Source organism: Phoxinus phoxinus (assembly GCF_949152265.1).
Source record: "Phoxinus phoxinus genome assembly, chromosome: 3".
Taxonomy (NCBI): domain Eukaryota; kingdom Metazoa; phylum Chordata; class Actinopteri; order Cypriniformes; family Leuciscidae; genus Phoxinus; species Phoxinus phoxinus.
In genome coordinates, this window is record NC_136878.1 from 43,932,011 (window position 1) to 43,948,307 (window position 16,297).

Consider the following 16,297-nt stretch of genomic DNA (forward strand, 5'->3'; position numbering starts at 1 on the left):
TGAAAAATGTCAGTAACAAAACAGTTACCAGGTCCCATTGACTTCCATATTATTTTTTTCTTCCTACTATGGAAGTCAATACAGGTTTGAAACAACTTGAGGGTGAGTATATGATGACAGAATTTTTATTTTAAAGTGAACTATCCCTTTAAGGTAAAAGTGAAACTCCAGTGAGTAGGGTCATATAACATGCTAGAAACATAATCACTGCAATAATGATCCAATCGTTGACTCTTAAGCATTTACCTATAAATCCAAACAGAGACTTAAGTATGTAACATAACATGCATTCTGGTTAGCTGTTATTTTGCTTATATGTGACCCTGGATCACAAAACCAGTCTCGAGTCACACGGGTATATTTGTGGCAATAGCCAACAATACATTGTATGGGTCAAAATTGTACCTCATGATCCATGAAGATATTTAGTAAATTTCCTACCGTAAATATATAAAACATGTATTTTTGTGAGTGAATGCAGCACAATCGTGAACATAAATGCACAACTTTAAAGGAGATTTTCTCAATGTTTAGATTTTTTTGCACCCCCAGATTCCAGATTTTCAATAGTTGTATCTCAGCCAAATATTGTCATATCCTAACAAACCATACATCAATGGAAAGCTTATTTATTCAACTGTCATATAATGTATAAATCTCAATTTTAAAAAAATTGACCCATGTGACTGGTTTTGTGGTCCAAGGTCACATTTTTATATTATTATTTTAGTAAATTGTTGTGTAGACTGGCTTGTACTTTGGATGAATCTATATTGTGTTTAAATGTGCTTTAGAAATAAATGTTGTTGTAGTAAGGGACATGACGCAGAAAACAAACCAGTCACATCATGGGTCAATTTTTTTCAATTGAGATTTATACATCATATGAAAGTTGAATAAATAAGCTTTCCATTGATGTATGATGTGTTTTGCCCTCTCTAAAATTCAGTTTGATGTAGTTCATTTTAGTGTAAAAGTGAAACTCCAGTGAGTAGGGTCATTTAAAGGAAGCCAAAGGGTGGAGAAGGCCCCAGCATAATAAAACACTGCTGGGTAACAATGGAGCACTGCTGCCTTGAGCTCACACAGCTCAGTGTTTGTGTTGGAGGGGGGTCAAACCAAACAGACTGCCAGCCCGGCAGATTCTTTAGATAGAGAGTGCGAGAAAGAGAGAGAGAAAGGGAGGAGTAAGGCAAATGCAGTGGAAGAGAGAGTGATGTGGAAACGCTGTGTACAGGGAGACGGGAATGTGAGGTCTGGCAGCCAGTGGTGTGTGTGTGTGTGTGAACGGCAGGATTTCACAGCGCTTTAGGACTGTGGTTTAGGAGGCGTGTTTCCAAACTCTCAGAAATTCCCCCTCTTTCAACATGTGGGTGGAGATAGAAGTATTTTTGGATATTACCATGGAAAAGTTCATGGAGAGTTACTTGGAAAAAGGTTTTTCAGCAGGTCTTTGTACTTGGTAGCACTGGTGCTCTCAACTTAAAGCAGGACACAGGAGCACCAACCTAAAATCTGCTTTAATGTTAAAAAAGTGCTGAAAATACTGAGCTCTTTGAGAGATGAAACCATGATGAAATTAAGATTTGAAAAAAAAAATGTTTTATTACAAATTACACGATTAAATATTAATTGTAACATGTTTAATAAATAAAATATTTAGTAAAGAAGTATGGAAGAACAACAAAATATTACATTTCTAAAATGGTATAACAACATCTTAATGATCTTTTTAAATGTCTGAAATTTGGGGATGGAAAAACAGGGATAGCTATACAGCTAATGTGATCATTAAAGGTGCATAGCGCAAGATTCTGAGTTTTTGCAGAACTATGCCACCTCTGGCGGCAAGCGAAACTGCAGCCAGAGATGTGCACGCTCATGGACCACACGCACACGCACGCTTGCACGAGCACGAGCTGTTCATAACCAAAGGAGCATCAGCCGCAAATCTTTTGTTTACAATCATAATGTCTTCAGAGGTAATAAAGTTATAAATCCCGTTTGAGCCCTAGAGCAGACCGGAGATCTCTCCATTTGTTGAAAGCCTTCCCTATGTTTACTCTCGTCTTATTCCGACGCCTGTCTGAGTCCAATTTGGCCCTTTTGGTTGCACTAGACAAAAGTTTTCTTTTTTTTTATCTTACGTGGAGTTTGCGTTGGTGTTTGAAATTAACTACAAGCAGGTCTCTTACAATCCATCTTCTACAGAGAATGCCGGCGAATACACAAACCTGCCAGACATAGCTATGTGAGCGTGCCGTGAACGCGCATGACGTCACGCCCAGTCTCAAATTCCGGCCCAAATCCCTCTTATTTATTTTACTTTACAGGATTATAGAGACAATCTCAGTGATCAGAGAAGGGCTCATTCAGCCCATCAGGCAATTGTTTAAGCATGTATGGGTTAGAAAACGGGTATTTTTTAACATGAAAAGTTGCTTAATGCACCTTTAACTGAAAGGTTATGATTTCATTAAATAAATATAAGCACTACACGTTTCAAAGTAGAAGCATGCGCTGTTGCACATTCTACAGGCTCGCAGTTTGCAATCAATTGATACCATGCATTTATGCCAAACGCCTGTTTATGATTAGCTGTTGAGTGTTGATGAATGTTCACTTTATGGTGTTTATATTGTAGTTGAATGCTTGAATCTGATTGGTTGACGAACGTTCTACAGTGTGCAATTATTTTCAGGGAACCGCACGGCAAAAGTAGTTCCGGCAGGTCTTGACCGCCGTACAGTTCCCTATCACTTCGCGTAGTTAACGAAATAACAGAAAATAGGATACAATTCATAACAAGAAAAACCATGCAGCCCCATGCGCTTGATCTGCAGTTTTCAATGTCTAACTTCACAATCAATGGAAACATGCAGTTTAATTTCAATAAATAAAGTATAGCCTATAGTCCTATATATAATCAATAGAAAATTAAACTGAATATTAAAATAAATTGATAGTCCTGCTGCACGTGTTTTCATAATTATTGCAGATAATATAACAAATAAATTATTATTGATAGGCCTATATAGACTTGTTAAAAGGGCTTTGTGTTTCATTTATTAGGCTAGTCTACTGTCACTAATAGAACAATTTTTTTTTACGAATTAATTAAAACGAATTGAATTAATAAATAAATAATAATATTGATGCACATGCTTCTCTCCCTCTCTCTCTCTCTCTCTCTCATAACTGCATTAATAACTGCATAAAGCCGGGGACACACTTACTGTAAGGCCGGTTATGAATGTAATTTGATACTTATGACTGATCAAGCATGCAATTTCAGCGCGTTCAGTCTGTGTTCGCTAGCCTGGCTCCGCCCTCCTACTGTACGTACTTCCGCTCAATTTTCATTTTCCTTCAGAACTACGTCTGGGTTTGAGGTGTATTCTTGGGTTTTCTCCAGTCAATTTTTTACCGGTCCAATCAGCGAACAGAGGGAGTGGCTGAGAGCGATGACGTTGAGGTCGTGCGCTAGTTTGAGTCGTCATACGTCACGACCAAACGTTAGCGATTGGTTATGGCAGATCCAGAGTGGCTCTGGGCAGATCCAATAGTTTTAAACTTCAACAGAGTACCCGCCTACAAGGAAGTTAACGCTTGTCAATGGAGAGAGTGCACAAATTAAATGTACGAGAGTCTGGTAGAACCAGGCTATGTGTTCACAGCGGTGTTTAAGATCTGCTGCATTCACAGTCAGAGAATGTTTCTAGTGGTTAAGTGTGTCCAGCATTACTCTGCTATCAGTAGCCGCGTTTCCATTACAGATTTGCGCAAAACTTTTGCGTTTTTTTCTAAATATCGATAAAATAACTATTGTGAAATGACGGCGTTTCCATTGACCGATGTTATGCGACTAAAACATAATTTTTTCCTCTCGCGATAAGTCATTAAAAAAAAAAAATCACGGCAACGGACCTTGGTAGGTTTATATATCACAGCCACCGCACTGGCCATTATTACTATTAACGGAAGGAGACGTATGTGTGTTATCGAAGCATTAATGGTAAGGTAACTGTGAGCGGCACATATGAGGAGTTTCTGGTGTTTCTCCTTCATTTCTGCTTCAAGGTCTTGATTGTGGCGTTTCTTTGAGGTTTAGAATTAGGGCTGCACGATATGAGGAAAAGCTGCGATGTGCGATAACATTGTTTAATATTGCGATGACGATATGAGTTGCGATAAATGTGATTGTTAACTATACTGTTCCCATGTCTTAGTGCTTTAATAGGTTCTTTGCGTGATAGGTCAAACGTTTATTACCTGCCTGGTTCAGAATACACGATTTTAGCGCGATTTTGGCACGATCCGTTTGACGTATGGGTGTCGTGGAGATTCGTAATAACGACAACGGGCGTCGGGACGCAAGGTTCGGTCGTTTCATCTCGTATAGTGTGTCATAGTGGGCGACAACCTACGTCGCGGCTGCGATGCTTCACGACAGAAAGACTATAGCATGTTTAATTCTTTAACGGTCCTCCACGACGGGTTGAATATGTGAGCGAGGCGAGACGTGAGTGAGTGCAACAGTGAGTGTGTGTGTGCGTGAGTGAGCTAGTGAGTGAACGAGCGAGGGACAGTGAGTGTGTGTGTCTGTCTGTGCGTGCGAGTGAATGTTTGCGAGTAATATGTGTGTGTGACGGCACGCGATGACTGGTCGGAAAGCAACGTGTTGTCTGACATGTTTCTTGTCCACGACAAGATTTTAGGAGTCAAAAACGTGCAAGTTAGTGCTAATCTGAACCAGGCATTATTCATCGTGTCAGGCTGTCTGTTGCGATGTATTCATCGCGGGAGTTCATATCGCGATGACGATGAAAATTTGATGTATCGTTCAGCCCTATTTAGAATCCAGTATTCCTGTAATTCTTTTTTTCTTTTATGAATTTAATAAACAACTCTGTCTAAGTCAGGTGACTGTAAATGCGCAAAAACTGTTTCCATTGCCGTTTTGCGGAATATTTCTTGTTCGAATTGCCTGAAAAACCTCCTCATGCGAGCGTAAAAACTTTTTTGCGATAAATGGGAGTTTTTGTGAAATTGACGTGTTTCCATTGAGCGTATTTTCAATTCGCAATTTCAATTTGCGCAATTTGAAGGGTAATGGAAACGCGGCTAGTGACACAAACCTCCGTTACTAACTCTAAAATGATGTTTTGAAATTAGCAATGGAGCATGGGTTTAGATGCGCAAGGAATTAGTCCTACATACAAGAGCGTTTTAATGACAAAAACTTTACATACGTCTTGAAATACATCATCTGAACAATATTTCGAGGTGTGGTAACTGTAGTATAAGCGGAATAATTGACGACAGCCCGTTGAATTCTTAGAAAAATAATGCACAGTGACATTATTAGTGCATTATTTTTCTAATAATTCAACGGGCTGTCGTCAATTATTCCTTATGTTATAGATTGTTGTAAGAGAGCGTTATATTTTTGAAAATTCTCGTTGCGCTCATGCCATGATGTAATTACAGTAATTACGACATTATGCACGACATATTGTAATTACGAGATTTCAACTTGTAAAAAGCGCCCACGTCCCTGTAGAGCTCATACTTGAATTTTCGGAGAGCTCATACTTGTACCACCTGACGACTGCAGATTCACGATTGCGTTGATAGTGTTGCCACAGAACAACTCAGAGTAGAAGCGAATGTCATGTGATGTCATTTCGAAATCTCCCTCATCTTTTATTAATGAGCAGCTGGCAATACTAAAGCATTGATATCTCAAAATAATAATCTGTGAAGTTGGTGTATTTTGGGCTTGTTAATAATTAAAAGTCCCACATTATGCATAAATGGAAAAAGAAATTCTCCCTGGTTATTGGCATTTTGGTTACAAAAACGATTTAATTCAAGTTCTTGTATATATATATATATATATATATATATATATATATACACTATTATATAGTGTAACATTGTATAAAGGGTAATATTGCTGATATTATTATTAGAAAACTGATTGGTATGAGCGTATTGATGACAATTTTTTTTCCCACAGATACGAAGAGGCTGCTCTCGCTCCTCCTGCCAACATTTACTAAATGTTTTTGAGTATTTTATGATTATACAAGAATGCTAGGTACAATATTTCTGCTTGAAACTGTACAAGCCTGCTTTAAATTGAATTACTGCCAAAGAATTTATACATTCTTAGAATTCTTATTGCCTTCCACTTCCACAGGGCTTCACGCTTAGCGTACTTGTTTCCCAAGGAGTACTTTTTAATACACTTTAGGTATGCAATTGAAAATGTATTTATTTTTAAACAGTAATATTGTTAAACATTATGACAATTTAAAATAACAGGTTTCTATTTGAATATATTTTAAAATGTAATTTATTCCTGTGATGCAAAGCTGAATTTTCAGCGTCCTTACTTGCATTACATCATTACTAGTCTTCAGTGTCACATGATCATTTGTCATTTATTTTAAATATAATCTTTTGCAACATTCTAAATGTCTTTACTGTAACTTTTGCTCAATTTAATGCATCCTTGCTGAATAAAAGTATTGATTTATAGATATTTTAAATTGTAATAATATTTCATAATATTACTGTTTTTTGTGTACTTTTAATTAAATAAATGGAGCCTTGCTGAGCATAAGAGACTTCTTTTAAAAACATAAACAAATCTTCCTGATCCCAAACTTTTGAACAGCAGTGTATACATAGTTTAAAGCAGGCTTATCAATATTTACATAATTTATGTAAATATGCAAGTAAATATGCAAGTATTTAAATGTGCTCCTTGGGAAAAAAGTAAGCGTGACACCATGTCCTAACTACACATGACGTGATAAAATGCCTCTTTTCCAAGTTAATCCTGATTTTTTTTTTGTCCTAACCAGCCACGACAGCGACGAGTCAATTTTAGAAACGGTTTCTATTTTTCTGCAACGTCACGCTGGAACAACAAACACAAAGTGTGGCAATGATAATCTCAGGCACTGTTTATGTGCTTTATTTAATGTTAAAAGCGTGTCATGTGACTTTGAATATCATTTAATGCTCCAGCTTTGTAGCTGTAAAAGCAACAATGGATAATTTACCTCAGATCTTGATTAGATCTAGATTTGATTAAGCTACTTATCCATTTTCTTGCGATTGCCGTCAAGATTACTCGGTGTGAGACTCCGCCCACACGCTGTTCTGATTGGCTGTGGGTTTTGATTGATTTGTACGCATCTCGCCGCGTCTAGTGTGGACAGACAAATTATTTGTCGCTGGAGCTTATCTCATCGCGTCTGGTTAGGACACGGTGTGAAGCTCTATGGAAGTGGTAGATCATAGGAATTCTAAGAATGTATGAATTCTGTGGAACTGTGCCAACAAATTATGTGCCGGGGCGAATTGTGGGGGGGCAAAATGTTTGAAAACTAACAGGCTTATCCATGTTTACCTGAGTTACCAAAAAAAGCATAACTATGACTCAACCACCTCCATGACCTACAGAGGATCAAATGTTTGGAATTTATGCGTTCACATGAAAAGAATGTTGTTGTTGTTTTTGAAGACAAGGCAGTGTTCAAGTTCTTACTGTATCGAAGCAAGTCACATTTATTTACAGGTGAAACTCAAAAAATTAGAATCTTATGCAAAAGTTCATTTATTACAGTAATTCAACTTAAAAAGGTGAAACTAGTATATTATATAGACTCATTACATATTTCAAGCCTTTATTTGTTATAATTTTGATGATTATGGCTTTCAGCTTATGAAAACATTTCACAATATTCTCATTTTGAATTTGGGGTTTTCATAAGCTGTAAGCCATAATCATCCAAATTATAACAAATAAAGACTTTAAATATGAAAAAATAAAAAATAAAAAAATAAAATAATGCAACAAAGTTTGTTACCAGAAGAAAATAGCGTCACAGTCCAGCGAGGTTTCAATTTGTTGTAATTTTTTTTACTAATTTCATTTTTATATATAATATATATATATATAGCCGCTCTGGAGAAAACCGTGATGTCATCGTCCAGCTCATTTCAGTTCTCATATAATCGTGTCAATGCAGGCAGATCAATAATATTGTTGAATATTAAATTAAATTTAATGTCCCCAACTAAGCAAGCCAAAAGCCAATGGCAACAAAGGTGGAAAAGGTGACAGTGCACAATGTACAAAAGCACAATGTAGACAGAAAAAACCCCATCAGAGAGTGTGTGTGTGTGTGTGTGTGTGTGTGTGTGTGTGTGTGTACTCACAGGTGCTCTTGTCCTGCATCTGGATCACACACTTGGCTCCTCGGTTAGTCTCTCGGCTGTTGAAAGGCCGCACGCGCACCGCCACCTTCACCGAGGACGACGCCATGACAACCAGCAGCCAAACTCCTCAGCACCTGTATGACAAGTGAAACAACCTTCAGAAATCACAAAATCATAAACATTTTATTCATGAACCACTTATTAAAGGCTGAGAAATAGCATACTCCATTCTTCATAATCCATTTCTCAGAATGTAAAACTTAAGAACGCACTAGGAAGGAATACAGAAATGGTAGATGATACAATAAACATTTCTGTGTTATTACCAAGAGGACAAAGTTTTGCTGGTTGTCATGATATTAGACCATGCCGTTTAGATGACGTTATACCATCTCGGTAGCAATAAGCATGTATCTCCATTTTTTACCTAAAGGCTGGGTTTAGCCTGTTGGGTCATTTTATTGGGTTATATTTAATATTTTTACCCAGGTGCTGTCAGGGTTTGGGGTTGAGGAGATGAAGCGAGGACTCAATTGCAGGAGAATGGGTTTTATTAATAATAAAAATAAACAAAAAACAAACAAAAACTTGACTAGACTTGACTTAGGCCCCGTTTACACGATGGGAAAACGCAGATATTTCTCTGCGTTTTGGCCTGTCATTTACACGAAAACGCCGTTTTTATCCCAGAAAACGATCATTTCTAAAAACTCCGGCCAAAGTGGAGATTTCTGAAAACGCCGGTTATATGTTGCCGTGTCAACTGGGAGAAACGGGGTTTTAGGTTCTCTCTTGTCGATTCTGAGGATTCTGATTGGCTTGCATGGCTTTATCCTTCTCCCTACACTGCCGCCCATAGGTTTAGCATAGTTATAAAGGCGCTCGACGGCGTATTTATGCGGGTTGTGTGCACGATGTTATTATTGAAAACGGAGGGGGAGACATATTCGTTTCTCTAAATACCCGGCTATGTGTAAATGTGGCCTTAGACAGCAGGGAAACACACGGTGTACATATGACGAAACGGCACAGGACTGAAAACACAAGGAGAATATATAAGGAGAGCAAACAAAGGAGATAACGAGGGAGGACAGGTGGGGCAAATGAATCAATAATAAGGTAACAAGATGGGAGGGGCTAGACAATTAACTGGAGAGCACATGGCACAAGGAAACATACATGACAAGCCATGTGCTCACACAAAACATGACTAGAACACAAGCACATGGCCAGTAAAACAAAACACCAGTCATGTGCTCACACTTAACGAGACATGAACACGCAGCTAATGAGAACACTCATAACATAAGCCACGTGTTCACACAAAACATGACAACATGAAAGCACACAGCTAGTGTAAAACACAAGCTGCGTGCTACACAGCACAAGACATGAAAGCACATGAAACAAGGCACACAGACAAGACAACAGGAGTGTAGACCAGACAGAAGTGACAGAACCCTGACAGGTGCTGCTGGGTAGTTTTTCTGTACCTTAACTGCTGGGTAATTTTTACTGTCAATACAAATGATGAAACCCCTCACACACCTACTCAGCAAGCGCTGGGTCAATGTAACCCAATGTTGGGTTTTGGGTCAGTGTCAAACCAGTTAAAACTGGATACATTTGTCACACAAAGGGCATAACAATGTAAACAGTTTCACATTTATACCTTGTCAAATGTTGTTCAGTGTGTCAGAACTGTTTTCATTAATTAAAACAAACTATTAAAAATGTTTTTTTATTGAAATAAATCAGAAATTAAATAAAAATTTAGATGAAAAATTACAAAAAATTACAACTTCTAAAAATAGAACTTAAATAAATGAAATAAAATAAGTATGAGTAACTAAAATTGAAAAAAAAACGTATAAATATTAAATATATAACTGTATATAGACAAACACACACACAAACTAAAATAACACTGCACTATATGTTGTTCATTATTACATAATCACCTAATCATGATGATTTGATCTGATCTGCCAGTGTGAGTGGAATTTAACGTTGTATTAATTATATCCGTTTGTACCATAATCACCACCACATTAAATGGAAACCATTGTGCATTCACACATTATTTATCTGCACTCCATTAGTCAACACTTGTTTCCAACAAGGTGTCTTCAGCATCAGGATGAGAGTCTGGCCAGCAGCCAATGAGCCGTGTTCACTTGTCAGCTCAAGAGAAATCACACACACACACACACACACACACACACGATGGGAATGACCTCAGGACATTATTACCACTTTAACTACAACAAAAACAAGGAACACCCACTGTTACGATCCAAGATGATAATTACCGGTACTGTGCATTACAAAAGATGCATAAAAACACATGAAACCAGCAAACAAGAGGAAAACGATGCTTATTCTGCCAAATCCACCACACAAAGACCATTCACACACACTACTGTACAATCATATCAGTCAACACACTGCGACCCAGTGAAATGAGGAATTACACTAAAAATGATGTTTACAAACATTTGACAGGTAATGTTTTTTAAAGAAGTTTCCTATGTTCACTAAGGTTGCATTTATTTAATAAAAAATAATAAAAATAAATAAATAAAAAAGTAATATTGCGAACATCTTCAGTGTCACATGATCCACCAGAAATCATTGTAATACGCTGATTTGGTGCTCAGGGAACATATCGATATTACGATCAATGTTAAAAACAGTCGTGATGATGCTTAACATTTGGTCGTCGGATTCAACCAAGCGGGAAACACAGCAAACCTCTTCCATAACCTGAAAAGGCACCGACACTATGAAAATGTGGTCCAATGTTAACCGGTGTAGCATAATGATTGGTTTATAATCTCAAAAACTTTTCTACCCCTAAATTTCATAGATGTAAAATGTTTTAACATTATTTTATCTAACAGTGAATTATTTTAAGAAGTAACAAGGCAAGGCAACCTAACATTGTTTTAGGCAGAAAAAGCATGTTTGCACTGTTAAAAGTTTACGTTAAGTTATTGTATTTTTGTTAATAAACTGTATTCTAAAATGTTATCGATGATCCCTCTGGTTTCTCCAGGGTTCAGGATACTCTTCAAGCTGGCAGCATTATCAAATTATACATTTATTGATACTGATCATCAATATAGAAAAAGTATTGTGATCATATTTTTTGCCATATCGCCCAGCCCTAATAGCTTCCCCTCCCTCTTGCAACAACATCTCTTTCTCGGATGATGAGGGCGGGACAACCCGTCACTAACATTAAATCCAACAATGGCAAACCAAACACACCATCCAATCAATTGTGTCCACAAGAGTGTTATGCCGTGTGTTGTGACACATTCCTCCCAAAACGATCATTAAAATTGTGTGTGACTTGTGCCACAGAAGACCTTCTGTTGGCTCACGCTATAGCCTTCACTGCCCTCCTCGTGCATCGATGAGCCTCGTGTGCCCAACACCCTGTCCCTGCTGACCGGGAGCAACACACAAGCCTTGCCGATTCAGAGATACTCTGACCCAGTAACAACTTGGCTCTTATCAAACACGCTCAGATCTTTATTCTTGCGCATTTCTCCTGTGTCCAACACATTGATAACGAGAACTGATTGTTTGTATTCAATCTAAATCTTCCCAGACCTTAATATGTGGCATTGTTAGGTGATGATCAATGATATTCGCTTCACCTGTGACTGGTCATAATGTTTTGGCTCATCAGTGTGTGTCATAATAGGGGGAAAAATAAACAGTCACAACTTCCGTTTCAATTTTAAATCAATGCACACTCACAAAAACAAACAAACAAACAGCATTGCATTTCTCCTCTTCTCTATTTTTTATTTTTTTTTGTAATTTGCTTTGGATAAAAGTGTTTGCTAAAAGCATGAATGTAAATGTAAGTGTCAAAACTTTAGGGTTTCGGGGGGGGGGGGGGGGGGGAATTAATAATTTAATTCAAAATTATTAGATTTGAAAAATTAGAAAATTAATTAAACACCATCGCACACCTGCATGTAGGGCTGTGAACAGATTAATCGCGATTAATCGAATCCAAAATAAAAGTTTGTGTTTATATAATATATATGTGTGTGTATTGTGTATAATTATTTTGTATATATAAATACACACACATGCATGTATATATTGAAGAATTTGTTTTTATTTATATATAAAATAGTTCTATTTATATATAATATAAATCATATACAATTTCTATATATTTCTCAAATATATACATGCATGTGTGTGTATTTATATATACAAAATAATTATACACAATACACACACACATATATTATGTAAACACACACTTTTATTTTGGATTCGATTAATCGTTTACAGCCCTACCTGCAGGTGATCGGTGCGTAGGAAAAGAAGACCAATAGGTAGGTCGACAAATCTGTAAATAAGGAACTCCCGCACACTATCGGTACTTACAAACTAATATTAAAAAACTTTTATTAGCAATGTTTCGGTCTCACAACCTTCATCAGGCATGAAGCAAAGCAAATAAAAATAGTAAACAATAGGATAAAAATGGCAAATTATTTCCATGGTGTTTTTTTTTTTTGCCACAAAATTACGTTTTAATATGCATTACTTATGCAGATACAGTAATACATAAAAATACAAAACAGGAATTAGAAAAATTACAGTAATTGGCATAATGCCTGATGAAGGTCTTGAGACCGAAACGTTGCTAATAAAAGTTAATTTGCAAGTACCGATAGTGTGCGGGAGTTCCTTATTTGCAAAAACTAGACAATTACAATAATTATAAGAATGCTGATAATATGTTCATATATTGTGCATCCCTACAACATATTTTTACCCACACTTGTTCTCTCTTTTGGGTTGGTGTAACAGCACATGCATGTTACCATTGTAAAAACACATTCCAGTGTATTTCAGGCATCAGCAGCTTGGTATGAGGGGACAGTATGAGCTAGTCAGCAATGCACCCTGAGAGTGTGTGTGTGTGTGTGTGTGTGTGTGTGTGTGTGTGTGTGTGTGTGTGTGTGTGTGTGTGTGTGTGTGTGTGTGGTAAAAGCTCAAGTACAATTAGTAAATGAATCATGTAGACGCAGTAATTTCTGGATCCTGAACAAAGACACTCAAAGATCTGCATTACAATCAAGCAACGGGAACAGAGCTGCACCCTTTAGCTCAGACAACACAAACACACTCTCTGCCACTGTGCCACAGCCCGCATAACACTCATAGTCTACATTACACACATACATCGCTGGCTTATGCAACGGAAGCAGGTGACTGGGTGTCGAGCAGCACATCTAAAGTTTCTCTCTCCTGACTCACACACTCACATCAGATTACACACTGCAGATTGTGCCATACTTCTGTTAGTCTGCTCACATGTGTGCAGATCTCCTCTAAAATTACTAAATATCCAGTTTCTGGACCTAATAATGTTACTTTTGTTTTGTACAATCATTAGGACACATTTATCAATACTCCAGTCACTTTTTTAAAGCTGTTGTTAGTTGCACCACATTCATTTGATTTGAGTTTTACATTTTTTTTTTTTTTATTATCTTTCATTCCTTTAATGACTTCCTCAGAGTCCACACTTTGGTGACGTCATGTAGTGCAGACCTATAGGGCCCTTGGCGCGAGTCCACGAGAGGACGCATTGAGAGGTATTTTTGGGACAGACTCGATCCCCACGCCGGAAATAGGAAGACGGTCCGGTTGTTGTTTAAATATTATATTTCTACATTTACATGATTCAGTAAAGCCCTGACATTCGGTTATATTTATTTAATGAATCATAATGCGATTGTAGCCTATTATTCAGTGCACTATTTATGTTTATATTAAATATAAATATATATTTATGTTGGAGACATCAACCATTGGTTGATGACCATATGTTTGTATAAACTGTAGGTAATAACTGGTAAAATGTACGCATAGGTCATAAAAACCATAATGATATTTACACTTAAATATTTTCTTCTCATGTTAACGTGAGCGAAAGCTCCTCCCATCCGTTGTCTGATTGGCCTTTCGCAAATTCGCAAGGATTTCTGGGTAGTTAAAGTGCGTGAAGCCTGCATCTATGCGGGCTTCGCGGAAGACCGCTTCAATGGTACAAAGGGGGCGCTGCTGAGCACACTTCAGAGCGTTAAAATGATGAATGGGACGGCCTACGGACTCGTAGACTCAGCGAGCACGCGCAATTTAAGTCCACGAGACCAAAAGTCCACATGAAGTGCGTCATTTGGGACAGGGCCATACAGTGAGTTGTCTGTAATATTTCTATCATGATGTGGTGGCGAGCAAACTTGTTTGAATTGTGCATGTCTTTTTCATATTATTGAATTTGTTGTCATATACTTTATAGAATATATAGTATATTTATATATACTTTCCTGTGGTCAGTATGATTACTTTTCGGATGGGTGTTGTAAAATTTACTTTTGCGATGAAGTTTCAGTATGCTTTGCTTTGTATTTATCGTTTATGAATATAAATTAGCTCAATTTAAGTTTAAGATTCACAAACGTTGTGAGTGCCTCAGAACTACAATTTATTTAAGTTTAAGATTATTTGATGAATAAAGGTTATGTTTTTTAAATCATGATCTGTTTAAAGGTTTTTAAATGATTATTTTAGCTATATTTTTTTAAATATCTTATTGGGTTTCATAAAGAGAAATGATTTCACTGAGATAACTGAAATTCCTGTTATTTCAAAGGTCTTTACAGTCTACAGAACCAAAACCCACAACGACACTTAATAGTAAACAATAGGATAAAAATGACAAATTATTTCCAAGTTGTTGTTTTTTTGCCACAAAATTACGTTTTAATGTGTATTATGCATTAATTAGTTATGTAAAGCACAATAATAAAAGGGAATGCAACGTATGCCACCCTTCTTCCCAAACTACCTCCAAGTTTATATTCCTAAACTTTTCCTCTAAGCTATGTGTGCAAGAACTAAACTATGCCACGTTAAAGACAGAGCAACAAAACAGTTACTCCGTAAAAATATTCATTTTAATATTTATTTTATTCATAAAAAAAAACACTAGCAACAAAAAATATAACGTTAGAACTCATTTATTCCTCCGCCAAGCAATGTAGATCCAAAGAGGTTGCCAAGCAACATGCAGCAACAAAGCATCACAAACGGCATAATACTAATGTAATACGGTCACAGGTGTGTGTGTGTTTGTGGAGTAATTTACAACGACTTCGAACGCGGCTCAACCAATCAGAATCAAGGTCTGGAACTATCCGTTTTATAAAATTAACTTCCAGCCAGATTCTATGTTTTGGACACAAGCCGTCAGACAGAAAGAATGAGACAAAGAGAGATGGACGACTAAAATGCGAAAGACAGAGACAACACACTCGTGTTAAAATACAAAATAATAAAATATTATAACACAAACTTAAATTTAAATGTACAAATTAACAGTGTAACAAATTAGAATATCTGTGAACATTTGATACCAGTGTTTTAACACACACACACACACACACACATTACTGAGGGTCACTGTGGTCAGTAACACACTGAGCTCTCTCTCTCTCTCTCTCTCAATGACATGAACATAATATCACAGTCAAAAGGAAACACTTTACAACATGCTAACACAGTTAATAATATATTTTAAAAATAAAAAGTTGTATATCGTTGAACTAACAATGAACTACTGTGTTTGTATTCATTAACTTTATGTGTGTTTGTATTATGTACGCATCTATGGTGGAAACAAATTTCCTCTCGAGGACAAATAAAAATCTATCTATCTATCTATCTATCTATCTATCTATCTATCTAAACATGATTAATAGGCAATAGTTTAAAATATTGCTCATTGCACAAAATGACTTCAAATGATCGGTCTTAATTAAATATCAAAATCCATGTGCAAATATCTAATAAAAGAGTTACGTGTATACGCCGTGGCTGCTGGTCTGAAACTTCTGGCACGCCGACTCTGCTACCGTGGTCTATTTGGCTGGTCACATGATTGCAACATCTTCCCCAGAGAGGTGACCGGCTCTTATATTGTCAGAGATGTATTTTGTGATGACAGCAGCAG

General features: G+C 36.9%; 1 protein-coding gene across 2 annotated transcripts in view; it reads right to left on the reverse strand.

Moving 5' to 3' along the window:
- The window catches only part of kif1ca (kinesin family member 1C, a), a 57,580-nt gene that overhangs the window by 35,833 nt on the left and 5,450 nt on the right, over positions 1-16,297 (reverse strand). For both annotated transcript variants that reach the window (XM_079606247.1, XM_079606248.1), the window contains exon 2: positions 8,239-8,372. In XM_079606247.1, the coding sequence (XP_079462373.1) occupies positions 8,239-8,344 (106 nt within the window). In that variant the 5' untranslated portion in view covers positions 8,345-8,372. The remainder of the gene's footprint in view (positions 1-8,238; positions 8,373-16,297) is intronic.